Here is a 27616-nt window from a genome sequence, read left to right on the forward strand (position 1 = left end):
TTTCAGTTTCGTGTCCGTTGCATGTTAAAAATGTCATCATCTCTATTTTTCTGTTAAAAGTGGACCGAGACAGACCAGTGAAATTTCAAAAACGAGAGGAGCATCTGTTCTGTTTATTTTGACAGTTTGGAGCTCATGAACCACAGAAAATAACAACGTTAGAGCAGAGTCTGTGGTACCTGCTTCTCGGAGCAGCTGTCATATATATATATATATATATACTGTAGATATGTGTGTGTGTGTGTGTGTGTGTGTGTGAGGAGTGATGGTGAGGAAGGGATCGTGCACATCAGTCTTGTAAGTTAGTGTAGGGGAAAGGCCGGTGTAGTCTAGCGAGCTGTGTCTGGTGACGTCCTCTGGATGCCATTAAGCAGGCTCACTGGGGGTAATTGCCCAAGTCATTAAAAGTTTGATGATTTTGCTGCTGGGTGGAGGGTTTGCCTGCCCTTGCTGCGGCTCATTTTGGAATTTGCTCTGGCACATCAAATGCCCGTGGGCACAGAGCACTTTTCTCTCACTTTCTCTCCAGGGAGCAGCACAGTGCACACCTCCCATTTTTAAAAAGTCTTCACCCATTACTGAAGTTCTGATTGGTCACCATTATATTTTGACAGCTAAAGAGCTTATGTGTATGTGTCATTTCCACAAAACTACACTGAAGCAGCAAAACGTGAAGTTGGTGGTGTCAACGTAGATGTCGTACCCTGTAGAATTATCCATCCATCCATCCATCCATACATCCATACATCCAACTATACCACTTATTCTTTGATGGTCACAGGGGAGCCAGAGCCAATTCATGCCCACATTCACACCTTCAAACAATTCAGAGAGCCTGAAATTATTTGATCTTATAAACGCATCACTCTCAAACCTCCCTATTGTCCCTAAACCGGATCATTCTTGTTTTTGATTAGATGTATCTCTAGTTAACTTATGTTTTATTAACTAGCTTGTGATCCTCTCCACAAAACGGGATCAGTCATGGCTACAGTAGGTTTCAAGGTCAATCCCACCCAGTGGACGAGGCCTTCACGCCCTCCATTGTCCACATGCGGAACCTGGGGCTGTCCTCTCTCCCAGCGAGAGCTGATAGAGGCAGACAGTTGTGGTGGACCTGGCCTGTCTCCCAGGCCAGCACACTCTGGCACCGCGTAGCCAGGGCAGCAGCCACAGGGCCCGGGTCACTCTGCCAGCTGGTGCCAGACCTCCATGTCTCCCAAGCTGGCTCTCATATCTGCCACGGGGGCCGTCAGAGGTGGCATGAGGTTCTAATAAGGCCGCTAGCTCGTCACCCCTCCGAAGGTGTTAGTGACTCAGGCATCTCCTGCCATGCCCCGGTCACAGCTGCACTCTCAGTCCCAGATGTCTTGTTTGTCATCTTGGCACGTCGGCCCGAGGACAGACATTGATAGACCCTTTGATTGACACATCAACTCCGTGTAGATGTGTGTGTCGGTTATGTTATTATATCCCATACAGTCTGGTGGAGGATGAAAATTATAAAACAAAAATTGTCTATAGCAATAAAAACATGCTATGGCTTGTTATATATTTAAGATGTGTATATCTCAGGATCTATTGTATTATTTTACGCTATTTTACACACACATGAAGAGTTACATTAAGCTCAGCCAGTTCACTTTGCATTGTACTTTACCAACCTAACTGGTTTAATTTATATCCAAAAGACGACTATAATTGCTGAGCCCAATTGGCTTGTTGCTTTTTATGTGAGATTCTTTATCATTTCCCCTTGGGTTTCATTTTGTGATTTCCGGTGAAGGAAGATTCCCACCAGTGACCACTTATATTGGGATAAATAAGGTGAATCTATGCTGTTGCTAAGGGAAATGTAGCATGCTTTTCTCTACTGCAGCACCACTCTGATATTGACTGATGCGATGGCCATAGTTTTACAGAAACATCTTGGGTATTGTGTTGTTGCTTAAAATACCCGTTGAGAGCCTTGTTAGCCTGCAAAGTTCATAACTGAAGTATAAAAGATATGCACATAAGACCTGAATTACCAAGCTCAATTAAAGCTCAGGAAAAACATTGGATAGTGGGGCACCTGGGAAGAAGTCGGAAGTGTGGAAAGTGTGAATTGAGAGCAGAATTACCACCTCAACTGGACATTTTGAGACTGGTGTAAAAGGTCAGAAGTCTCAGCTTGCCACAGTCTAAATGAAATGCTAGTGTAGTTAGCAATGTGCCTGGCATTGTGTGAGCCGCTATGATGACCTTATCAGAGACGGAGAACGTTCGAATCCGTCCAGATCATTGGAAGTCCAAAGGTGGCCGATCATCCCTTTTCGCTGAGACATTTGATGCCTCGGAACAGCTGTGAAACGGAGCGGTACAGTGTGTTGTACAACGCTGACGCTAATCCTGTCACTGCGAATTACATGAATTAGTCAGGGAGCTCGACTGCATGTGTTCCACATCTAACCATAGGAGCAGCTCAAAGTTTTTGGAAACCGCACTGAGTGTCTTTGTGGGTGTCTTTGACTCGGTTGAACTATAGGAACCCTCTGCCAGTGAACCTCCCACTTGACCTCAAGGATGTCTGTGGTTTTCCACTGTCTCACCAGTCACCCCAGAGAAGATGGGGGTGGATGAAGGTTGTATTAGTGTGTGCTGCTCTTTATGCTCAGGGCTGTTTTGTGTCATATCTACACATATTAAATGTCCTATGGGGCTAAATAGCCAACTTCTATGCCAATTAAACAGGGTTTCCGTGGGGTCTTGAAAAGTCTAATGTTTATTAATCTGAATTTTAGGCCTTGAAAACTCTTTCAAAATAGAAAAATATTATGTTCTAGGTCTTTTGATAGATCTTAATTATGTTAATGTGCTTTAACACTGCCTCTGTCGTACTATAATTATTTTTTTTGAGAGAAATGTTCAGTGTAGTTCTCAATGATAAAGATATTAGCACGCTATAATAATAAGTGTCTCACTGCACTTGGCTTGGCTGTGGGAACGACCATGGATTCCGACAGTCTCTTCCTGTAGTGTGAGACTGGGACTCTGATATTCCTTCATAGCTGTCGTACTTTACATAGGTCCTAACTTGAACTCGTTGAAACCTGCAGAAATCGTGCTTAAAGGTAACTGCAAAGAGTTAAATGGTTATCACCTTCAATGGCAGCTGGCTTTAGTAGAGGTTCTGTGTCTGTAACTGGGGCCAGGACCAAGTCTCAGAGCTGCTGCTGCTGCTGCTGAGGTTGAAATGAAGCGTTGCCTGGGTCAGCAGCCCTGCACTCAGCACTCTGCCATCCATCCAGGTGGAACAAAGTCCTCACTCAGCGTCTCATCCTGGGCTTCCTGCTGAAAGGTGACATCTCCGTGGCTTAGCGGCCACATTCATCTGCTAAAGAGCATACAATTTGCTAATCGTTTTCCCACTCGACAGTCCGTCCCTGCTTTCCAATTGGTTTGGCAAGCAAGTAAATATGCAAGCAGCCGAATGGGTGAGTGGGCCGCCTCAACGCTTTATCAGAGGAGACTGGCATCAGCTGGTTAGAACAACAGGTGCAGTAGCCGGATAGAAACAGGCATTAAACTGGTCACATGTGTTATCTCCTTTTCTGATTCTGTGCAGAAATCCACCTCGAGAAACCCATTGGAGCGACATCTGCAAAACAACACTATGATTTCTCTTTTCAACCAGGCTTCACTCTATGTGTCTGCGATTTGCAAGGGACGATGTCATTTGATTCAACCTCTCCTGTTTTTAAACCTCGTCATTTTAACAAATGTAATTTCAGAATTTTGTTTGTCATGTAAGCTCGGCTAACATCAGTGCACGGGACAGAAAATGACATGAGGAGCGGCTCCTCCGTGTCTCGAGCGGGAATAATGGTCCTGTGTAATTACCTGTAGTGAGGAAGATTTGAAATTCATTTATCTCAGCTGGAGTGACCCGGCTGCCTGAGTGGTTACATGGGCTCCATGCAACACATAGGATTATGCCACATTATAACTGTTAAAATAAGGGTACAGCCGCAAGCTGTGACCAATTAAAGTTGAAAAAAGCCTGCTCATCTGCTCAACTCCTCTCTTAGTAGGTCAGTGAGACTGATGGAGAATACAGACACATGCACTCCTCCGTGGCTCGGAGCTTTTACCAGCACACTCACGATGCACACAACAGAATACACATTTGACAAGAAACACGCGAGATAAACATAAACCTGGTTTCAAATGCATAAATAAAAAAAAAAATACATCCTGCAATCAGCCATTTAAAAAAACCAACAGAGAGAACAGCTGCCTTTCTATCCACCCTACTTGTGAATAATGTTTTTCACTTGCGAAGTGAGTGTCGCATACTGTAAATAGATGGCGTAACATAATGACATGTGTGCATGGGCGACCACAGAGACAGAGCTGCAGAGGTGCAGGACATAAAGTCACTTTGCAGGGAGGGTTTGCGTTACCATCGCAGTGATGTATGACCCCAAGTCCCATCTGAGGGCTCATGTTACGAGGCTTATGCTGCGCTACAGAGATAGCTTTCCGTATATGGAGTCAGGGGCTAAAGTAATGTATAGACCCCTGTTGTTTCCAAACCTCTGACTCAGCTCGCTGACTCGTGCGTCTTAGCTCGACCTCTGGCCTGATAACTAGACATTTCAGACACGCACTATGTTATTGCAATCATCCCTAAAGGAGGGGCAATCTTGTTAACTGTCACCTTGGTTACAGAAACATTGTTGTAATATAATGAGACCATTAATAGTCATATTTTCCTGGCTTACATGCTCCAGATGAGAGTATGGGGTTTTCAGTTTCAGAACTCTTAGGATTTGGTTGGACTCTTTACTGTACTCCGATTTAATACAAATCTGAATACAAATTTTGTAAATGAGCAGCTCTACAAAATTTCTTTTACATTTATCCGACAAACTTTGATACTTAGTATCTTGATACTTGATTTTTTTTTTTTTACATATAAAACATATAATCACAATAAAATTGTTAAAATTTAAAAAGAATCCAAAAATGTAATAATAACAACATGTTTCATTATGAGTATTTTACTAGATTTTTTGCTGACAATATATCTTTTACTTTTATTCTTGTACTTCAGAATGGAGGACTTATAGTTGTATACTAGGACTTTTACACTGTGGTTTTTCTCTTTTTACTTCTTCCACCACTGACGATTACTTTACACAACAAACATGGAGTTGGAGAAACAAACTACTGAATACAAAGTTAACTTTTATGTTCACATTGTTCACTTCACTTTAGCGAAACAGTTTTCCTCTTTAATGGATGTTTGTTCTTGCTTTGTGTGTGTGTTCCTCAGGTTACCTTCACGAAGAGGAAGTTTGGCTTGATGAAGAAGGCCTACGAGCTGAGCGTACTGTGTGACTGCGAGATAGCCCTCATCATCTTCAACAGCTCTAACAAACTGTTCCAGTACGCCAGCACAGACATGGACAAAGTGCTGCTGAAATACACAGAGTACAATGAGCCCCATGAGAGCAGAACCAACTCTGACATTGTAGAGGTGAGTGTCTCTTTCTTACTTTGCGAAGGAAAACTTCCTTCACGCCGTGCCCCTATTACCCTCACTGCCATCAAGTATTTTCTCTTCTCACACAACTGATATTCAACTTCAGGCAAAAAACTTAGACCTTATAATAAATTTGAGGGCTGGATTCCCACTGTAAAATATCTTTAACCATAAGGGCTTTGATGATTGCTGAAGGGGTAACAGACAATTGTGGGGAACAAGTAACAGTTTCCTCCTCGTCACCATTCAGATAGGCCACAGGGAGGTCTGCACTCTCTGATAAGTTCAGCATCTCTCATGCTCATCAACGGGCGCGAAGAACCTATCTCTGCTCGTGCATGCACGCAGTAGCTGCTGACCGCCATTATGACCCTGTTTCCCATAGATATTGTACCTGTAGGGCTCAGTTCTCTGGTTATTCCTCGTTGCAGACAAGTATTTCAGTGAAAATACAGTGTTTAGTACATTCCACGCTGCTCTATAAAACTCAACAAACATTTTGGGGTTTTCCTGGCAGCTTCTGCCTGCCCGCCGACTAGCGGAAGAGTAATCCACTTGTTATGCCAGCTTATAAAATTGTCAGCCAAAAGTGTAAAAGCCAAAGTAAATGAGAATGATTAGAGATACTTCATGTTCCAAACATCTTTTATTGGCACATGTGTGGCTTATTCAAAATCGGCTTTAAGAGGCAGGTATCTAAACTGACTAGATAAAAGCATGTACAATGTATGTTAATGACTATTGATTACAAATTTCCCCTTCATTTTTATAGCTATTATTTGAAATAACGTTTTCTGCACAAAGACTGCTGCATTGCAACACTCTGGTTTTGTTTCAGCCACCTGTCCACTACAACATACAGCATTTTTTATTATTGCCTCTCTAGTAAGAGACACTAAGATGGTGGGTGAGATTGAAATCTTTCAAGAATCCCATCTTTGGAAAAGACTTTCACTTGGAGGAATTAGTGAAATTACATGCAGCATAAAGGAGTCAGCTGTGGCCCATTATCTTTTATTCATGCTGCTGCTGCTGCCTGTGAATTACCTGCTTGGCAGAGCTGCAGAAGAGTGCTTTGGCATCCAGTAGACTCATGCAGTCACTCCACCATCAGGGGCCCTCGGAGCTGAGCAGGGGCTCACCTGCATAAAAAATACATGGATACATTCCTTACTTACATAAGAGTGACCACAAATTTGTGTTTGCCGTGACTGGAAGCTGTCTTACTTTAAACAAGACTTTGGCTGCAAACGCATTCCGGTCCCTATCAGCTGGGTCCTTCCCCCTGGCACTCTTCTATCACATACATCTCTGGTCAACTGACGTGTGTCTATGTTGATAGCGGCGGCGTAATTGCAGTGTACATTGTGCGTTATGTTGCTCCAAGGGTCCCATGCTGATTCCCCACTTAGCCCTCCTGGCTACTCTCAAGGAAGCCGCCCCGCTGCACAAAAGGCGAGAACAAGCCACCGTTGTCCACGTTCACTCGTCCAGCATCTTTGCAGATATGCACAACACCCCCCCCCCCCCCCCCCCCCCATCCCTTCTGCCTGCTGGCTACGTGGTCAAGTTTCAGAAGTGAAGAAGCAGAGCAGAAGTAACCAACCCGGTCCACTTCACGGCATCGCCACATTACCCCACTATTCATTCGGCCGGAGAGCTTGTGGTGGAGGTGGTTGATAATATGTTGAAAGTATGATATACATTAAGAGGAATACGGAATCTCCCGTTCTGATTTGCGGACGTGTGCTCCTCTGCAGCTGCACAGATCCTCGTACACAGCACAGAGGAGGTGATGCATTTGTAATGATGGGAAGAATCTGCCCCTCCCCCCGTTTATCTAGCGAAATGCGGCTCACATGAGGACACTTACACTGGACACTTATCTAAATTTTTAAATTGCGTTAAACCAATCTTTGGCCATGCAAACAATCATGTGCTCATTTGTCCGGTTTGTGAGGGCCAGAAAAACCCTCTCCCACTGTTTTTTTTGCTGGGAAGCTGGTTCAGTGTGAGAAACTAAATCAGAGGTCACGGTGCCGCTCGGTAGTACCATCTGTAGATAAAGGCTGAGCTGTGCAGTGTGGGAGAGCAGGCTCCATGTTTTCCACAGATGGATGCATGCCTGGGCCACAGTGTGATAACCCAGTGGAGGGCTGTGGACTTTGTCTCAAACTTGGCTCCCTGTCCAAAGCAGAGCAGTAGGCTCAGATTGTTCTTTTATGTGTGTGTGTGTGTTTTGGTATCAATGTTGCTAGCGCTCCAGGCGACAGGTGAACTACCGTATGAAATCTGTCCTTTAACGCATTCACCTGCCACGCAAATGTTTCTTAATTTTCTAAACAATATTAACTTGTATTTCATTATTTTATCTATATATGGTTTGTATTTACTCACTGAAAATATATAAAAATGGCGTATTTTGAATCACAGTGCTCACTTTTGTTTTACTGGTCTGTTAAAACAGCAACATCTGCAATTCCAGCTAAACGAAACTACACTCCTGCCAATCAGAGCAAAAAAGAAGAAAACACAAATGATGCCTTCGTCTTAATATCATACTCATCATCACCATATAGTCATTTTGCATTGGACATAAATGCAGTAGGGTTGTGTAGCAGTGAGGAGTGTACAGTACATGACAGAGGAAGTTTTACGGCGTCGCTTCGATTGCGCGTTCTATCAAATTCTGTTTATTCCGCAAATGAAAACTCTGCTGTTAGTCATTACATTAATCTAATAATATTTACTCTTCCTCCCCTCTCCGCTAGTGGAGCTAATCAGATTTCGCCTACGCTCCACAACAAACCTCACACCGTTCTCCCCCCGCACAGAAAGAACCCCTTTGTCCCCGGCAGAAACCTTGAAAGCAGTCCGTCACTTCACAGACATCATTTGTCATCCATGTGTCCCCGCTTGGAGCAATTCAGGTATATAATATGGATTAGGAAAAATCTAATTTGCAGGCACATGGAATCAACATTAAGCCAACACTTAACTGTAATCTTATAAAATCAGGGTTGTGAATAGGATCTAACCCAATTTGGGAATGTAATTTAAGTCAAATACCGATGCTTCCCTAATTGTCAATAACTGGACTGCATCATATGCAGAGAACTGACTCTGCATATTGTCTTTTTCCCCCGAAGATTTGTGAGAGTCAACAATCTGAGATCATTCATAGGGAAATTCTGCTTTTCTTCCTCTCGTTATATACGAGTGGCCAAAACATTTATGAAGAAACATTCGCCTTTTCACGAGACCCCCCCACAGTATCAGAAATTAGCATTAAAGAGTCAGGTAATCTCAGGTAGGCTTTGTGATGAATGGGGCTGTGTTAATCGTTCAATAAGATATGTAAATTTTGACCATTACTGAATGTCAAGCCCTGTGTTTTCATCTGAATCCCACATTTAGCCTTTTTTGTTTGTGATATTTTCTCTGCCCTTTGCAGATTTGAGACTGACAAAAGCTACACGCACAATCAGCACAGGGCATTGTATTATTATTATTAATATTATTATTATAATTATTTGTATTATTATTTTACCGCTTCAAAAGGCCATTTTCAGGGACTTGCAGCTTAAAGAAAGAATATTTTCTTACTATTTCCAGTTATGGAATAAACCACTTAATAAAAAGCTCTGGGCTGAAGGAGCTTCAGACAGGGGGTGTTTATGTTGTCAATCAAAGGCTGAGTAGTGATTAAGACTCATTTCTTTCTTAATGAATGCAAATTGGCACATCTGCTATGGTGGGCTAGCTGTCCAGACTCTTCAATTAGCATGATTGATCAATTATCCTGCTGCTGGTGGCGCACTGGAAATGGAGGCTGCATCGGGGAATGGGGTCGGGAGTTGGGGGGTAGGAAGAGGAGATGAAAGAGCACGAGGGGGGGGAAAAAAACCGAACAGCAAACTCTAACCTTCGCTCAGTAAATGAGATTCTTTATTTGATTAGACTAGAGGAAAGAGGCCGCTCACTTTTTACAAGGCAATAAATACAAGTATTCAGTTTACAAGTATCAGAGGTTTATCTTTCAAAGTGTTGTATGCAAAATACACAACATTGCATGAACAAAAAGAGAATCAGCATTATTTTTAAACCCCCGTCTGATTCTCCATCAGCAGAATTCTGATCAGATATCCCTCAGGGAGACGAACGAGCCTCAGCCATGCAAATATTTACTATCAATGCGCCTCCGACTCTGAATCCTGCTGAGGATATTGTGTTGTGCAGTTTGTTTGTGTTGGTTTTAACAGTAGCGTTGACAATCAAAGCACACTGGATGGTGAGACTATACTCAGAGCAACAAAAGCAGATCAACCGTGTTTTTTGGACAAACGTGACACAGAAACATAGAAGAACGGTCAAATGAGGCTCTGGCTGGCACACATGCATATTACATTTCACACATATCATGGTATGTAATTCTTTCGGTAGTGCAGTACTCACTTTTCACGTTCAGCAGCGTTTTATTACAAATAACCTTGAGCCATTTTCAAATCTCGCGTATCTCTGAGGATCTTTTGTCCTGCGTGGATGTGAGCAGAGTATGGTTGTTGTTTTTTTTGTCTCTGTAGCTGTTGCGCGCTTCCAATGCTATTTTCTGACATCTGTTTATTCTGAGGAAGTCATTCTTGGCGTTACAAACATGAATGACATCAATTCCTTTGCAGCGCAGCATTTTCTCTCTTTTCTCACTACCTTTACTTTATGTTGAAAACCAGGCGAGAAATCTAAACATAGCTGCAGCTCAGTCTATGTGTCCATATGTTGACAGAAAAATAAAATAACTGTAATCCTGAGTTTTGGGTTTTTTCTTCCGTCTTGACGTTTGGCCCGTGGATGTAAATCTGCTGCGTTGCGCGGCTCTCCACTGTGTCTGGGTATCATCTTCATTATCCACAGATTACATAAGAGGGGGCTGCACATGTTTAAGTCCATGAGGTTTTTAAAAAAAGCATTTATCTATTTCACAGAAATAGAAACCACTTACATTAGAACCTGTTTACAGTCAGATACACTCGAGTCACTCTCTTTCTTTTTAGTGCAAGTTCTGAGAATCCTGGCTGTGTTCTCTGCTCTGTTTTTGTAAAAACTAGTCAGCTGTTATTTTTGAGAAATGTAGAATAACAATTTAATTAAACATTTTCTATTTATAGCGAATATAACACTTGTGACAAGTCATTATTCTAGTTGGAAATATCCATAAATTCTTAATGTCTGATTGTCCAAATTGCTTTGTCTATGTCAATAATTATGTACATCTATAATTTGCTGGACTATTTATAGTGGATTGGAAAGAGAGAGGGTGAGTATAAACAAAATCTGCACGATGCAAATTACAAGAAAAGAATAAAATAAGGCCAGTATGAGATATAATGAAATAAAATAATATACAAACATGAAAGCCTTCAATCGAGCACTTCATGGTAAACAACAGATTGTTCCAAAGCTCTGGTGCAGCTACAGCGGATAAATGATCAACGTGGTGAAATGTGGCAAAACAGACAAGATATTGGTATTTTTTTCTGATATCATCAACAGATCGAGCCCATTTAAAAGTCTTCATTAATCAGATTTTAACTTGACTCCATTGAAGTCATCGTAACTCCGGTATCTTTCTAATTCTGTCTTCCCCCCCGACTGTATGTGCCGTCATCATATTACTATTCTCCTTTTTGGTATTTCACCAGGATGAGAAATCCTTTTTAAGCTAAACCAAATGTCATTGCTATTGACATAGACTTATTGGCTTGATGTTGATTTTCCACTGCTTTTCAATATATGTGAAATTTTCTGCCAGGCCATTTTTAATATTACATTTTTTTTTAAGTATGCGCACATTTGGGGCTTCTGTGATTTATTGGAGTGATATTAAAATGATTTTCTATATTTTCATTTCCACTGTAGGTCACGCACAAGACTGCGGATTACCACGAGTACGATGATCTTGTTTTTCAGAACTCTATATATTTTAATCAGTGGGTTTTCATTATCTGAGATATTGCTTTCTAACGAGGGCCATGTTTATTCTCCGTGCGTTGGGTAATGTGTTGTTTCCGGAAAGGCAGATTCAGCAACATGTGCGATATTAACTTATTTTCCTGAAATCCTATTATCGCCTCTTAATTTGTCACGCACACAAACACACCTTGTTGTAAGGATTAGCTACTTCTTGTTTCCTGTGTGCGGAGAGTGTTTTGTACAACAGAGAGCTGGCACTTAACCTTTGACCCATGTTTGGGGCCAGGTCAGCTCCAGAGTGCACTCGCTCGTCCAAACAAACACGCAGCACCAGCATCTATTTTCAGACTAGTGCAGTAGGACAAGATAAAAATAAACAAGAATATAGCTGTTTATATGAATAAAGTCTATAAATAACAAAATCAAACCTTACACACTCCTATAGGTTGTTACCAGCGCCAAGGAGGTTTTACACCTGTCCATTTGTTTGGTGTTTTGTTTGTAAGCAAAAATAACTGATTCAATTTCCACAAAACTCAGAGGACGCTGTACTTCCGTGCAGGTCCAGATTTTTTTTTCACTTTCTTTAACATCGCATGCGGACGTTTTTCAATCTTTTTACCGTTTCCCCGTGAATAATTTATGGATCTAGATGAAAAAAATAACCTGACACATTTATGGGACTGATCTATGAGTGTATAAAATTCGGTGCTGTTTGATAGGATTTAACTAACTGTCGGACCTTGGCGCATGTTTTCGCTCTGCTAAGTGACATTCTAGTTTGATTATTGCTTTTTCTGACAGTGACCTTATTGAGGTTAAGGGAATCAGAAAATTACATTTACATGCCAGAGTCTTATTCAGATTATCTTCTGAATCGAGTTAATATTGGAAAATTGCTGTCTGTGTAAACAAAGTCAATAAATAACAAAATCAAGACCTAATATATTTTTATAGGTTGTTTGTTGTTTCTTAGATGTTTTCAATGATGCATTCAGAGCCTTGATTTAATTAGAAATATTCACTGTGGCCTTATTTTACATCTTGTTAATGATGTGGTATTGCTTTATTAGAGCCTCTTCTGAAGTTATGACGGTGTAAATAGTCCTGTTCACTTATTCAGTCATTCCTCTCCTCTTGATGTACACGATCACATCATCTGTTCAGCAGCAGTCTGCGGAGAGTTGTCTGAAAAGTCTCGTCTTGCCACAGTGACTGAAGCTCTATTAATGGTTCTGTTGCGAGCAACATGCTGCGTTTCAAAGTGGCTCTTTTTATAGGACAAGGACTCCTTCTCCTCTGGGCTTTTAGTGAAAAAGGGTCACCGGTCCTCTTTTGTAGTTTTCTGAGTGTAATGAAACAGATGTGCTAATGTTCATGCGAGTATAGGGCAGATTCTTCTGTAATATATCTCTGCTATGGAACGTATGGAACAGATACAGTACTCATTAATTATTACTTGGCGGCAGAGTAATGGCGTTGGACTTTCCAACTGTTAAAATATAGTTTGATTAACCTGACCATAACCAGCAGTAAGCCACTCCTCTCTTTATGTGGGGTTTTCTCCTTTAGGGCTTTACTACAGTTTCCCTTTGAATTGCTGAATTGCTCAACTCCATTATCCAGAACTAGTTCTCTGTGCATTTTAAATCCATCATGTATTACATCTCATTGTTTTATTATGTCTCTGCTCCGGTGTGTGATGCTTGTTACCAGGTTACTGCTAAGAGATTTTTTTTGCTTTTGGCACATGTCGTGCTTCATTGACGTCAGAGCTTTTTTTCCGTCCTCTCAACAGTGCACATGTCTCATTTCAAACTGAGAGTGTTGTAGAGAGCATATAATAAAAGGAGACACAATAACAATCCACGATGCCTTCTACTCAACGCTATTTTCCAGTGACACTAAAGAGTTAATACTCCGAGCTCTAAAATTAGATATGCTATATCTCAAAATCTGGAGCTAAAACCATTACATAAAAACTTTTATTCACCAGAGAGAGAGAGAGAGAGAGAGAGAGAGAGAGAGAGAGAGAGAGAGAGAGAGAGAGAGAGAGAGAGAGAGACAGAGAGACAGAGAGAGAGAGAGATAGAGACAGAGACAGAGACAGAGAAACAGCTTTTTTTAACTGAATGACTGAATTGTTCTGTTAGAGTATATAAATAGTGTTTTTCATCTCAAATTGAAAATGTTTTTTTGCGAAATATCAAACTTTTGCATTTTGCTTCTTGGAACCAGTGTTTGGATGTTGAATTAGGTTAAGTTTGTTTGTCAAACACAAGAAGACACTTTATTGGGACTTATTTCTGTGGACATACATGGCTTTAACATTGTCCCTGGCATGAAGTTAACACACTTCAACCATCCTGTAAATAAGACTTGAGTCACTTCAGAGCAGTGAAAAAGTGAACTGTATCTTTATGCGTCAGCTTCCACAGAAACGAAGATAACTGAGAGTTTGAGTTTGAATAGTTAGTCAGTGTGGAGCGGACTAGCAGCAGATCTTAGCATAAACACATTCACATGACTCATGTCGTAGTATGTTGATCATTTAACTAGTGCAGTGCCGTTCTAAACCTGCCTGTTTGCAATGGGCTGTTTGCTTGGCCTGTTGTGGTGCTGGCTGCAGCTTCCTTTATGAAACTGTGAAAGTGACCTTCAGTAATTGAGCGGTGGCAAGTAAATAAAGACTGTAAATAAAGAACGCTGCTAAAGATGGTTGGTCGTATTTTTAAGCTACTTTTCACTACTGGATTGTGAGAAACAATGAGTGCTTTGAGTGGGCATCACGACTAGAAAAGAGCTATATCAAGACAGACCATTTACTACATAGGGTTTGAAAATCTCTCTTAACATTTGGACAGCACTACAAAAGGGCAAAACTATATTTAGTGGACTACGTAGTGAGTAGCGAGTGATTTCGGACACAGCCTTAATCTGTTCACACCGGTACTTCAATTACTTCACAGCGGTGAAAATGTATTTCTCATTTACGCGTCATCTTTCACAGAAAATAAGATTAATGATAAATAACAATTCAGTGCTTTGTCACTCCTCAGCTTTAAAAATGTGTAGCTGGTAAAATCAATTTGTAGCTTCTCAAATTGAGCTCAAACCATAAACTGCATGTGTTGAATATGATGTAGGTCAAAAAGCGACAGAAGTTGGTTGGATGTGGTTGCAGAGCGACACTGGCTCCCGCTATGTTAATGATCACTAGGACCAAAAGCCGTGAGTCCACCCTCTGTGTTCTTCGGTGACCTTGTGCGCCGAGCGTCTGAAACGAGACCTTGCTTGTGTGCGTGGGCGGCTTCTGTGAGTTAGCTCGTTCAACAGTCAGCTTACCCTTGCGCCCCCCTCCTCCCACCGTGCGTGCTGTGTGTCCAACCCCTCCTGCCCAGGGGCTAGGACAGAGCAAGGCCTGCTGGGATTTGGGGTGGTGGTGGTGGTGGTGGGGGCAACTGGGGGGGGGGGGGGGGGGGGGGGGGGGGGGGGGGGGTTTAGTTGGCACGGTGCCACCTTCCCCCGGCTGCCGCGCCTGACCGTGGGGCAAAAAGGGACGCTGCTGGGTCTCAGATTGATGAGGACAGGTCTGTGGTCTGGGTATAGAGTGTTGCAGAACAGACGTCCTGCTGGCACATCCTGCCCTCTCTGCCGCACGCGCCCCCCCCCCCCCCCCCCCCAGCCCTCCGTACTCGCCTTATCGGAACTCCTAATTGTCCTTATGAATATTTTAGAGGCGAGCAGGAATGGGAGTTCAGGGTTGGGGGTATGGTTTCAAGGGCCCTGACAGCTAATGATCAACTCAATGACCAGGGAGAGAGCGATAGCCGGAGAGCGAGACAGAGATACTGGGAGTGAAAAACCATCAGAAAGGTTTTCAATAATCCGTTTCCGTCTGGATTGTAATTTCCTCTGATCATTTTTTAATCTGTGCCACCTTTCCTTTATGTGAAGTGGGAACAGAGTGCATGTTCTCATTCTTTTTAGATGGTGATGACATTGGTTTGCCTTCATCCTCAATTTGTAGTTTAATTCCCTCTAGTCTATACTGAAAGTGTGCAGTCCACTGATTGAGACTATGCTCTCTGATTGTGGCAGCTAATAGCTTTGTCACTTCCGTCATTCACCAGAGTCTCAGAGCAGAAAGCTCTGAAGGGACCGCTCACTGCACTTCCAATTGCCTCTTATTCAGTAAAATGGGTGGGCTATATTTAATTGGCAATCCAGTCAGTCAAACGCATGCGATAATTCACATTATTTAAGACGGAAAATGACGAATTTGTCTCTGTGGTGGCTTTAGATTCAGCGAACCTGACTCACTTTGGATTAATGGCCCACTGACTTTGAACTCTCGGTTCACCGCGGTCTGTCCAATGTCATTGTGATGTCAGGTGGGGAATCGAATCTCACTTTGTATATTGTTTTTTTTTTCTAACAGCTGCAAGACAACAATATGAAAATAAAATAAAGGTTGAGAGCTCGCCCCCTCCCGCTGCTCTTCCTGTCTCCCCCCTGAGTCACTTGACAATGGAGTGAGCCAAAGGAAGGACACGAATCCAGCCTCATATCCTGATATCAGTCCGTAATGTGTAATGGTCATGAGATTAAACAAGATATGTCTGGGAATTACAGAGGTCTCCTTATCTAATAGCCCCTCGCTCCCAACTCACAATATGTGGTGGAAAAAAGGAGCGAGAGGAAAGGCTTCCTATATTACAGTAACCCAGTGTTGCATGGGCACTGGCATAGAGTTCCTGAAGATCAACAAAAAGAGGCTTTTATTCCCCTCAAGTGAAGACTACAGCACCACGGGGGGAAAGGGAACATGATGGTAGTGGAAGTCTCTTAAGATGTTATATAAGAGCAGAAATATTCCTCCGCAGATAAAAGCCTTCCTATCAGCCGCCTCCCCATGCTGATTTCCTAGTATGTTCCCACTCAAAGAAGCCCTTTGATAAGCACATTAGATGGAACGGCCTGGACACAATAGTGATGTCATGTGGATTAGCACGCTACCTTGCTTAGCGTAGTGGCGGGCACAAGGGCTAATTCACAGCGGTACGGGGTGAGAGGCTGGGACACCCGGCTGTAACCAGGCGAGGGTACTCGGCCCACTCCACAACAAGCGGTTAAAATGCAGCTTCTCCGCACTTCAGGGAGGGAATGGAACAAACACAACGTGCATTAAACACTCACGATGTACTCCACTTTTGAAACATTTCGTGTAATTTCCTGCCGCGTTGCCATTACGCTACAAGCTGTCTTGCTCGTGGAGGGGCCGGTAATCCGAGCTGCGGTGCACCAGTCACAGGTCAGGTGGTGCTCCAGCAGAAGCGAAAGCCACTGTAAGTATAGCCCTTTGCTGGGATTCAGGCACAATGGCGGAGAGTATGGAAACAGCCTCATCGTGCCTTTCTTTAAGCCACCCCACCCCCTACAATTTTGAACTTCAGCTTTTATACCTAACCAGTATCTCCCTCCTTTCACCCTGCGTCCTATTCACGTACAGTACTCTACAGAACATGAATAAGTTAAATGCAGAAAGCTCTCCTGCTAAAAGAGACGGAGAACATCAGAGTAAAATGGTTTTCCAAGACTCACAGCAGCAGAGTAAATTGCTCGGGCCCCATTTCGCTGAAAGTACTTCTCAAGACAATGGTGATGTAGGTGGTTTATGCAATGGTTTAGGTTTTTATGTTAAATCCATTGAATAGCGTTTGGTTAGGCTTCAATTTAGAAAAGAAGCACTATAGTGCTTGTAAGTAAATCCAAGGCCCAGAATTGAGCTCAATGTAGGCACGATGTGAAACGTTTATATCTAATAGAAATTCCATTGTGCAGAATAACATTTACAAAATCACAATATCAAATCAAAGTGATGTCCAAGGCTGCTTTTTACTGCACTCTCACTCTCTGTTCTGAACACACTGTATCCTGCAAACCTGGAGAGGTACTTACTGTGCTGAATGTTCCCCATGGTTTCATAAGTTAGTAGTCGGGGCTCAAGTGGAGATGATGGATGGATGTTTTCTTCAGGATAAGGAAGCTTCAAGGTTTCCTGGGATGGAAGATTTATTTTTTTCTTCTCGAAGAGAATTTGAAGTACCACACAGGCAAACTGATGGACACACTTACATGCAAACACAGACAATAGTGCCTGGCTTTGGTTTGACGTCAGGCCACTCAGAGCCAAATTTCTATCAATACAGGTTTGTGGCTGCTGTGAGAAAATAGCTGCTGGCCTTGGTCCCTCTCATCTTTGTGAGCCTCTCAGGGCCTTTGTGAATAGGTTACACAAGTTTCCTTGTCTATACGCTAGGCAAACCCCCCCCCCTACCCCTCCTATAATAAACAGCCCATCGTTCATGTTTTAAAAACGCTACTGAAAATCTCATGCATTCACGTTCAGCCAAAATGCAAACACTGCCACTTGATTCAACACTTTCAGATGCATTTTGCCCCCCGCTTTCATCAAACTGTTAATAATTCAAAAAGGAGTGATCTATTCTTTTTTTTATTTGCGTGATCATCGTCGACTACGTTTCCCCTTTTCTAGGTCGGATCGCTGTGGTGTCTGGAGCAATCTGCTGCATTGACACGTAAGAGCCGAGTTGATCCGGGGTCTGGTGACCTTCAGGGATACATGTGATCCATGCGTTCCCTTCTACGGCCATGTCTCTGCACGGCTGCCTCAGACAGGCCGGCACGGGGAGCCAGGTCTTGACAGGTGTTTGGAAGAGGGACACCTGTTTGGCCATGTGCTGATTTAGTGATCCATTCACTGAGAGCTGTGGGCAGCGTCTGTGGAACACCCAGAACATGCCAAGTCATTTAACAGAGAATTAAAGCCATGCTTTCCCAGGCCTTAACTGTTATATATACATTAGTACATCCACAGGGATGATTAGCGCTCGCACGCCAAATGTCGTTGTGTACACACTGCTCGCCGCATCACAGCTCCAGTGCATCGTTTTGAAGATAACATGTGTTGCAGTGATTCCTGTCATGTATGGTGGAACAGATCTGAGTGCTGAGTGCCTGTCTTTGTTTGCCGCTATCTGGTTCCCGCTCACCCACTGTGCTGCTGCAACCTTTCCCTAAATGGCGTGGGCCAGTGGGTGCGGTGTGCTGAGGGCTGGCCAGGCTTGTTGTGAAAGTGGAGCAGCCCTGCCCCAAATCACACAGCCGTGCCTGACCGCTCCGACCGAGCTATTCACATAATGAGCAGGTTGGAGCTCAAATTTGCAGGTTAGGATCGGATCCTTGGCTCGGCTGGAGGAGAAAGTGCATAGTTTAACCCCAGTAAACACAGGCCTTTCAGGACCCTAACTAAAGAGAGCGCGCTCAGTAAACAGGAAATGAACCAGCAAGGCGTTTTCTTAGAATGAGAAGAATGCCACTGCTTTGTACCACACCAAACAGTAATGTATCTGTGGTACTGTGCTGGCCATTCATTATCCAGAGGCCTCCTCTCCCTCTCTCTCGCTCTCCTTTGGGCATTGTGGATACTTATGTCTGAAAAAATGTGGGCGCTTCTTTAAACTTCCTCATTTGTGTCTGAGCTGTGCACAGCGCCACATTTCTGTCTGTGCAGCTTCGATTAACATTGTTCTCATGCCCAAAAATGCCCAGCGCAGCCCTCAGAAACAGTGCGGAGCTTAATGAGCAGTGATATTATAGAGCCTCATAAAGCCGTGGCACAGTTTTGAGGGAAATGTGATGTACATTGAGGTTGTGGTGAGCAGCGCTGGGTTAGCCACATTTTCTGCACAGACCTAAACGTATTGTCACGCCGCTGTCAGAGGATGTAGCAGCTGTAGAAATACCTTGCCACACACACACACACACACACACACACACACACACACACACACACACACACACACACACACACACACACACACACACACACACACACACACACACAGAGGAAGAGAGAGAATAAGGTCTCATTAGTGTGTGTAGGTAACGCTCCTCTGGCTCACTCCCTGACCCCTACATCCACAGGAGTCAGTGACCTTCCTGTAGACACGAGGCCTCCGCGGCAGCCCTCAGACAGGGCAGGGCGCTGCCGTGGACCTGCAGCCGCCTGATAGAGAAACCTTCAGAGCCACACATAAATCATGTTTTGATGTACGCTGCCTCGATATCACAAGCTGTCACATGCTGTCAGCGAGTCTTGTTAACACTGCTATTCAGAGCTGTAATGAGGAGCAGAGAACCGCCTGTATGAAAGTGAGCACAGTGTTCAGCATTTATTTGTTTAGTTGTACGACATGTGTTCCCCCCCCCCCCCCCCCCTGAAGTCAGAACAGGACCTTTATAACTCTGTGCACTCACGAGCCTTCTGCTTTTATAATAATTGTAAAATGTCCTGCTCAAACAGGCATTTTTGACCACATCTGATAATCCATTTCATCGCCCTGTACATACATTAACTTGGAAAAGATCCCACGAGTGACAACCGTACTGAATTACAGTGTGGGACAAACTGAAGTGCTCCTCTGTAAGAATCTTCTCATGCAGGGGGCTCCTTTCCAGCTGGTTGGCTTATGATAACTGAAATATAATGAAAAATGCAAACATGCACTTGCAGCGAGAGGAGAGGATGAACAGAGCGGAGGGGCGGAGGCAGGGAGGGAAGTTCGAGGGGAAGAGACAAAAAAAAAGGGGAAGAGGATTTTGTTTCTCGGAACACATCTGAAGGGCGAAAGAGTATTTCTGACATTTCAGTTTCTCCTTGTTCCAGAGCCTGGTTTTAAACTATGGATGCTGGAGCAGCTGTGAATGTTTTACTTTAGCCATAAGTAAAAGTATGACATACCGAAAGAAGAAGAAGAAAAAAAGCAATATATAGATACATTGCACATGTACTTTGTTGATGTCAAAACTGGGAAATCCCTGTGTTACAGCAAATACTATATAAGATGTATTGGAACAAAACTATACAAAATATCAATAATAAAAATGTACATAAGAAACATAGAGAGAGAGTGCAACATGGTGTCAGATTATTATAATAGTAATAGTTTATCATTTTGGTACATGATTGGTGTTTTTCAGTTAAAAACAATGTATGGCTAATAGAAGACAACAAAACCCCACCTTGTATACTGTTTCTTTTGAACTGTGCAATTTCATTTCAGAAATTGAGAAACAAAGGCCATAATGACTGTGCTAGTCCCGATCCCGATGACTGTTTCGGGCACAGCCCCCTCATGGACGACCATTTCGGCAAACTAAGCGAAGAGAGTGATTTAATGTACAAGCGCTGTGGTGTAAGTACTTTCCTCTGTCGCCTGCTCTTTTGTGTTGATCCCTGTCTTTATGTTGATGTTCACTACAGGCGCTAAACAAGAAAGAACACAGAGGTTGTGATAGCCCGGACCCCGATGCCTCATATGTCCTCACTCCTCACACAGAAGAAAAGTATAAAAAAATTAATGAGGAGTTTGATAATATGATGAGAAATCATAAAATCGTAAGTACTGTAAATGCACTGTTTTTGCTTGGCTTTGTGGCACAAAGGATTTTCACTCCTTTTTTTTTCATCTAACTTTTATTCCTCTTTTTTTTTTTTTACCCTATACCTCTACTGTAGCTTAAGATTAATGCCCACTTCTCTGGGGGTGCATTTTTTTTCTTTACATTGATTTGTTCTGCAGCTGATATTTTGGCACACCCTGATAAGATCACATTTCATAAACAGGTGAAATGTTCCGTTCTTCTGCTGGAGAGATTATAAGCCAAATACCATGGTGATATTATCATATTTCAACACAAACAAACTTCACACACTTAGTAAATACTCATGTCTAGTGAGTGTTTATCACAAAGATCTGCATATCCTGTGTTTTAGGGATGAGTAATTTCCATCCCAAACCTGGTTTCCACCTCATATCTCAACAGAAACAAAGATTATTTATTTTTATAGTTTACAATTTTTTGCAATTCATTTACATTTTTTTCCACTTCAAATCCTCCTATTGCCGCTCTCTGGCTGCACTCTAGAATTAAACATCTCTTTTTCTGAAACAGTTCCGGCAGCAAAGTGTCCTCAGAGCTCACCGGCACACACGCTATCATTTAGCATCTTCCCTCTCCCTCATCAAGTAACACAGCGGCTCACCCTCTAAACTACCGCAGATCTTTTTTGTGATCTTATCATGCGTGACAATATTAGAAACGTGCAAGAACACGGTGCTTACTAAGCAGTCATCTTCTCTCTGCTCCTGACTTGAGGAGCATCACTCTGCCATTAACCAACTAATGATAACACCCGACCGGCTCACTGGATAATGCTATGATGAATCGTTTCTCACTGCCACCTGTCATTCTCACTTGCGCTTTGCACAGTCAGCGCGTTGTAGGTAAATGCGTGTGAGTCACGACTCTTGTGGTTGTGATTCCCCCCCCCCCCATCAGCCCTCTCTGTCGTACAGAGAGACATATTAACGCGGGGGGGGGTCTCAAAACACAAACGTACGCCTGGCGTGCTGACTGCTGCAATGCCGAAGTGAACACCTGAATGCATGTTTTATTTGGATTTTTGTTTTCTGTGGTTTGTGTGCACTGTTGTAGCACTGGAGATTTGTGTGTTCTACATGTAATGTGTTAATGAAAACATAAAATGCCCAATAGTCTAACCTTTTTTTTTTTGCAGCTTTAGTAAAGCTCTCCCTGAATGTTTTAAGAATTTTCTTACTTTATTTAAGCTGAACCTCAGGGGCAGCTCTTTGTTAATGATGCCATGACAACCACTGTTCCATAAGATTTCTCATCAGACCTTGGATTTTCATTGTGATTGTGTGTAAATATCTTCTCTTTGTGTGTGCGTCTGTGTGTGTGTTTGTGTGTGTGTGTGTGAATGTATGTGTGTGTGTGTGTGTGTGTGTGTCTCCCTCCTCCACAGCCCTCAGCATTGCCTCAGCAGAACTTCTCCATGCATGTGGCTGTGCCTGTGTCCAACCCTAATGCCATGTACCAGCCGGGGGGGACTCTGGGCAGTCAGTCCCTGGCAGCAGCCACCAGCTCTCTGAGCGACAGTGGGATGCTGTCCCCTCCGCAGGCCTCTCTGCACAGGAATGTGGGCTCCAGTGGAGGCCCCCAGAGGCCCACCAGTGCCGGCAATGCAGGTTAGTGGCTCGGCTCAGTCATTTGGTCAGAAGGTGAGGATAATCCCGACCACTCAGACTAGGTTTGATTTAATAGATTAACACACCTCTTTGATAATAGCATCAAATTAATCCAACAGCATCATTTGTGTTTGTAGAACAATGTGAAGATTCAAGTAAAAACTGATCGTAGTCGTTCAGCCAAGTTTGAAACTTTTCATAAAGACCGGAAACAAAAAGCCTGGATTTATAACCACACTAAAAAAACTGCAAAAAGAAATAATATTTTTACATAAAATTCAATGTAATTTAACATTCAAGACCATTAAGAAATTGAATAATCCTGTAAAAATGATATATAACTATATTAATTTAAGGATTACAACTTTTATTTGATGATTCATATTTTTAATGAAGCAATTTACCGTCATGTTATGGCATTTACACTTAATACAAAAAAAAACATTAACAAAAAATAGTAAAATAATACAGTAAATGTCTTTTACAGTGCAGGTTTGCTATCAATATTCTCATCTAACTTATAATTGTCAAATTATTCCTCATAGATCATTTCAGGATTTCTTTGGTCCTAAAATACATATATAGTAGAGTTTACACAGTTTTCCCACAATGGCATTGGATATAAGGGTGATATACTGTGTATGTGTGATACTTATTTTTTCACACCCTGAGTTGTCCCTCATCGCACGTCTCATTCTGTCAGCATTGTGGCAAAATGATGTCAGTCTATGCCTGTACTTGTACGACTGGTCTGACTCAGTCAGTGCAGAAGGCGTTTGCAAGATTCAGTTGCACCACATACGACAGAAGTACTAACAACAAGGTGTGAAATGCCTCATTCAAATCGAACCATACATCAGGCCTACCAATGCACACGGGCTCTTAACTATGGGTTGTTTTTCACCATATTCTTTCTTGATTATTTGTTGCGAGGTGTTTTTTTAATTTTTATTAAATTGCATCAGCATATTTTTTTTATAATAATTGGTATCTCTTGAAAGTGTCTTTCTATGAAACTATTCATACGACATTAAGGAGACACTTTAGTAGTTGCCTGAATTCCAAGAGAGTGAATAACTGCATGTTGAAGGTGCGTCCTTGTGGTTGAATGCTTGGTTTCCACTCTTTCATCACATCGTGGATATTTCCCAATGACAACACAGGTGGGAGCACACCCCTCCCTGTTCTGTGCGCAGTGAAGACACATCCACATGACATTTTCATGTCTGGTCTGGCATCTCCATCACATGCTCTGCTCGCTTTGCAGAAGGTTGCAGATGGTTGATCTCATCACTCTGTGCATCTCATTAGGTGGCATGCTGGATACCACAGACCTTTCGGTGCCAAGTGGTGCGGGCTCCGGCCCAGCGGGTGAGTCCTCCCGGAGAGATCCATAAGCTCTCTGTAGCTCTGCCCAGTAGACCTGCGACTTAGCACGTGAGCCGGATAGTTGCGTGTCCATCTGCGATTGGTCCACGACAGTTGTCAGTGTCACTGACTGATGGCGCCTTTTGCCTGATTATATTTTCACCGCAGGCAAAGGGGGACTGGTGTGTGTTCCTCCTCTCAACAGAGGGCGTGTATGATATGCTTGTTAAATGCACGTGTGGGAGAGCGGGCAGCGTTCACACAGCGCGGCGAGGGCGTTTGAAAGGGGCAACCAGGTGAGGTAATTAGCCGTCCAACTGTCTCTGGCAGAGAGATAAACGCAGCGTTTCATTTAGACCCGTCACCTCCGTGAGGCCCTCCCTCCTCCTGTTTCCTTCCCTCTATTGACAGGTGCATCTGCCCCCACACCCCCCCCTCACTCCCACCCCCATCTACCCTGGCAGCCCTTAAAAGGCTGGAGAGGGTCTGTAAGATGCCTACACCAGCATAACCCTGTAGGTATTCGGGCCATGACATCCATCTAAGTCCTTCGGTACACAATGACCGGACAGCCTGTCACGGGCGCAATGTGCCGCGTGAGAGGCGGAGGCAGGTGGAGTTTTAACTCTCTCCTCGTGAGCTCGCCGTATTCCATATAGTATTTCTGACATAATGCAGAATGTAGTTGCGAAAGCGCGTGACATTCGATGATGATAACAAGCTGAAGGCCACAGGAATAAAAGGTTAAGGGGATATCTGATGAGGTATTGATTAGAAAGTATGACGAGCCCTCCCATCTCAGATTGGTTTACCGTCAGCAATTTAAAGGGAGCGCTGGGCGAGTTTTAAGTTTTGGGGTGTGGTTAGTTCCCCGGGGGGGGGCAGCGTTAGACCTCTGCCAGGGGGCGTCAGCGTTTGGCGCGGTGTGATCATGCTGCAGCTGTTGTTTGTACCAAGTGTGTAGAACAGCAGAGGCTACAGGGAGGAGAAGCCCCCGCTGTCAGATGACCATTCCTGACATAGCTCTGATTTTTCACATGTAGCAGTTATGACCGCAGCAGGAGCCTTTCAAAGTGGCCAAATGGAGGATTTTGGCGGTGTGACACCTCCTCTCCTGTTCAACAGTGGCCTCCATAGAGAGAAGCTTGAGTGCATGTAAAATCCAAAAGTAAATCAACCCTTTTTTTTATTTCCCACTGAACCGCTGGGTCTGTTTTAATTGTGGGATCTGGACGAGGGATTATTTAGTTATTAGTTGATTGTGAGGATTATCTGTTCTGCAAGAATGTGACAGTGAACATTGCCGGAGAGATTTTTGAAGCAAACACATTTCTGTTATTAGGAGAATAAGCAGTGTATTGTTGTTCTTATCTAGCGGCTGGTTTAGATAATATAGCTCAACAGCTACTATAATTTCAAAGGGTCATTTTGCTGTTTTTGTGTGTGTGTGTGTGTGTGTGTGTGTTGCATGTGAGTGTCCTCTGTTATGCAATATGTCTGCGAGCTGTACACATCCCTTCATTAATATTGGAGCGTTACAAGCTCTTGAAACACCATAACAAAGCATGTTTGTATGTTCGGCGCTTCACATCTGACAGCAGAATAAACAGTTCTGTCGTGGCACTGGCACTTTTAGAAAGTTATTTTACTTCATTTTTGCTTTTGATTTTCTTATGCTGACATTACGCAGGTGGCTCTTTCTTTTTTATGTCAAACTATTTTTATAAGATTTCACATGTAATCTATACAAATATCAAGTCATCTGTTTATGCAGAAATATATAAATACAAACACCAATCAAAAGTACAATACACAGCTAACCTCCAAGTTGAACATTCATAACAATGACTACTCATATCTGGCCTAAGCTAAATTTAGGAAGTGCATGGCAACAATTGTTAGAAACTCCCTAACACAACGTACAGGGAACATTAAACTGCCTCTACCCCACACGGGAGATGAGGAGGGCGGCCATTATGCTAAGTGGTGATTGGCCTGTTAGCCTGGCGAGTGGGGGGTCTCCCTGTGTGGAGTTTGCATGTTCCCCTTGTGTCTGCAGGAGTTTTCTCTGTGTACTCTGGCTTCTTCCCACCACCCAGAGACATGCAGAATGGGGTTAGGTTGATTGGAGACTCTAAATGATCCGTAGGATAAGTGGTACAGATAATAACGTAAAAACCTGTATTCAAAGGTCGATGATGGTGGTGAATCTCATATATGCTAAATAAAGAAGCAACAATGTGAGTGGTCTGCCACTTTTTCTAGAGTCTGCAGTTTTTAAGAAAAGAGTGAGGGTCAAGTATGATAATATACCTGGTCTTAACAAATCCCTGTGTGCACATCCTGACCGGTCTCAGTTTTCTGAGACACAACAATAGGATTGGGCACTAGGAGTCTTCTCATTCATCAAGCCATGTTCTCTTTTGCCTGAGCCTGACACACGTGGGACGTTGGGGCATAATAAGTCAGTGTTTTCCTTCCCCGAACTTAAAATGAAAAGCTGAATGTTTCAGTTGTAAACACAGGGCCTTATGTAACGCCTCTTCCCAGACCGTGTTAATAATTCAGGACAATGAACAGAAACCAAACAGCTTTCGACGTGCACATTTTTCAGCCAGAGAGGATTTATTGGCACAACCAGAAGAAAGTCTGGATATAGAATGAGGACAGACGCAAGAAAAGCCCACTAAAATGAAAAGCTGGTTCTAATTTTGTGAAACCCAAGTATTTTGTGCAGACATGTGTTTCTGCATCTTGGCAAATATCTCAAACAAGTGCGATGTTTAGTCATCGTCAGATATCTGAAGTCATAATCAGAGGCACATTGCAAAGATATGCAAGTCAGGTGGGTCGATCCGAGTCGATCCAAGTCGGAATCAGCTAAATGAAGACAGCACTGAGTGGAGGTCTTTGCCTTGGGATGAACTGGCAAAGTGTCAAGCGTCTCACACACTGGACACTGAGTTGGTAAAGACCCCAGTACGACGTAAATGGCTACATTACTGTTGTAATTTTACAAAAGCATAAAAAAGCACAATGAAGAATGCAGGTAGGATACAGAAACAGATGTATTTGATTGAATAACTGCAAATAGCCAAGAAAAAGAATGTGTACAAGATGCACAGACGTAGAGTTGCCCATTAACATAGCAAACATTTGCTGGAAGTTCACCAGTTACTTGGAAAAAGACGGAGAGATGAGGAAAAATACTGTTTCTCATGATCAACTTCAGGTTTTTAGCATGCCTTTGTTTTCACTGCACCATTTATTTTAAGATATTTTTGGGGGCATTTTGCCTTTATAGACAGGACGGTATGTGTGAAATGGAGAGAGAGAGAGTGAAGACACACTTTTATGTGAATCCTGCATTTACACATGTGTAATTTGAAGGTGCATACAGATGCATATACCCTGTTATAATTTATGTCTTTTTGTAGCTTTGTATCTGTGTTACCATGACAAGATTGAGCTAAACCAGCTAATTAACTTTGGGCCTTCTCCACAAACACCTAACCATGTGTCATTAATAATGCAAATCACATTTATTATATTGAGTCTTTTGTCAGTGGCTTTTTTCTCCACAACAGCTTTATGTTTTGAGCTGTAATCT

General features: G+C 42.9%; 1 protein-coding gene across 9 annotated transcripts in view; it reads left to right on the top strand.

Moving 5' to 3' along the window:
- mef2aa (myocyte enhancer factor 2aa) overlaps positions 1-27616 on the top strand; it is a 61103-nt gene that overhangs the window by 27154 nt on the left and 6333 nt on the right. For 6 of the 9 annotated variants that reach the window (XM_034587088.1, XM_034587091.1, XM_034587087.1 and 3 more), the window contains exons 3-5: positions 5321-5524; positions 20850-20984; positions 22416-22638. In XM_034587088.1, coding sequence (XP_034442979.1) covers positions 5321-5524; positions 20850-20984; positions 22416-22638 — 562 coding nt within the window. Of the gene's footprint in view, positions 1-5320; positions 5525-20649; positions 20782-20849; positions 20985-22415; positions 22639-27616 lie in introns of all 9 variants that reach the window. The other 3 variants (XM_034587090.1, XM_034587093.1, XM_034587096.1) reach the window with 1 other exon arrangement.

The sequence above is a fragment of the Hippoglossus hippoglossus genome, chromosome 6, assembly GCF_009819705.1.
Source record: "Hippoglossus hippoglossus isolate fHipHip1 chromosome 6, fHipHip1.pri, whole genome shotgun sequence".
NCBI lineage: Eukaryota > Metazoa > Chordata > Actinopteri > Pleuronectiformes > Pleuronectidae > Hippoglossus > Hippoglossus hippoglossus.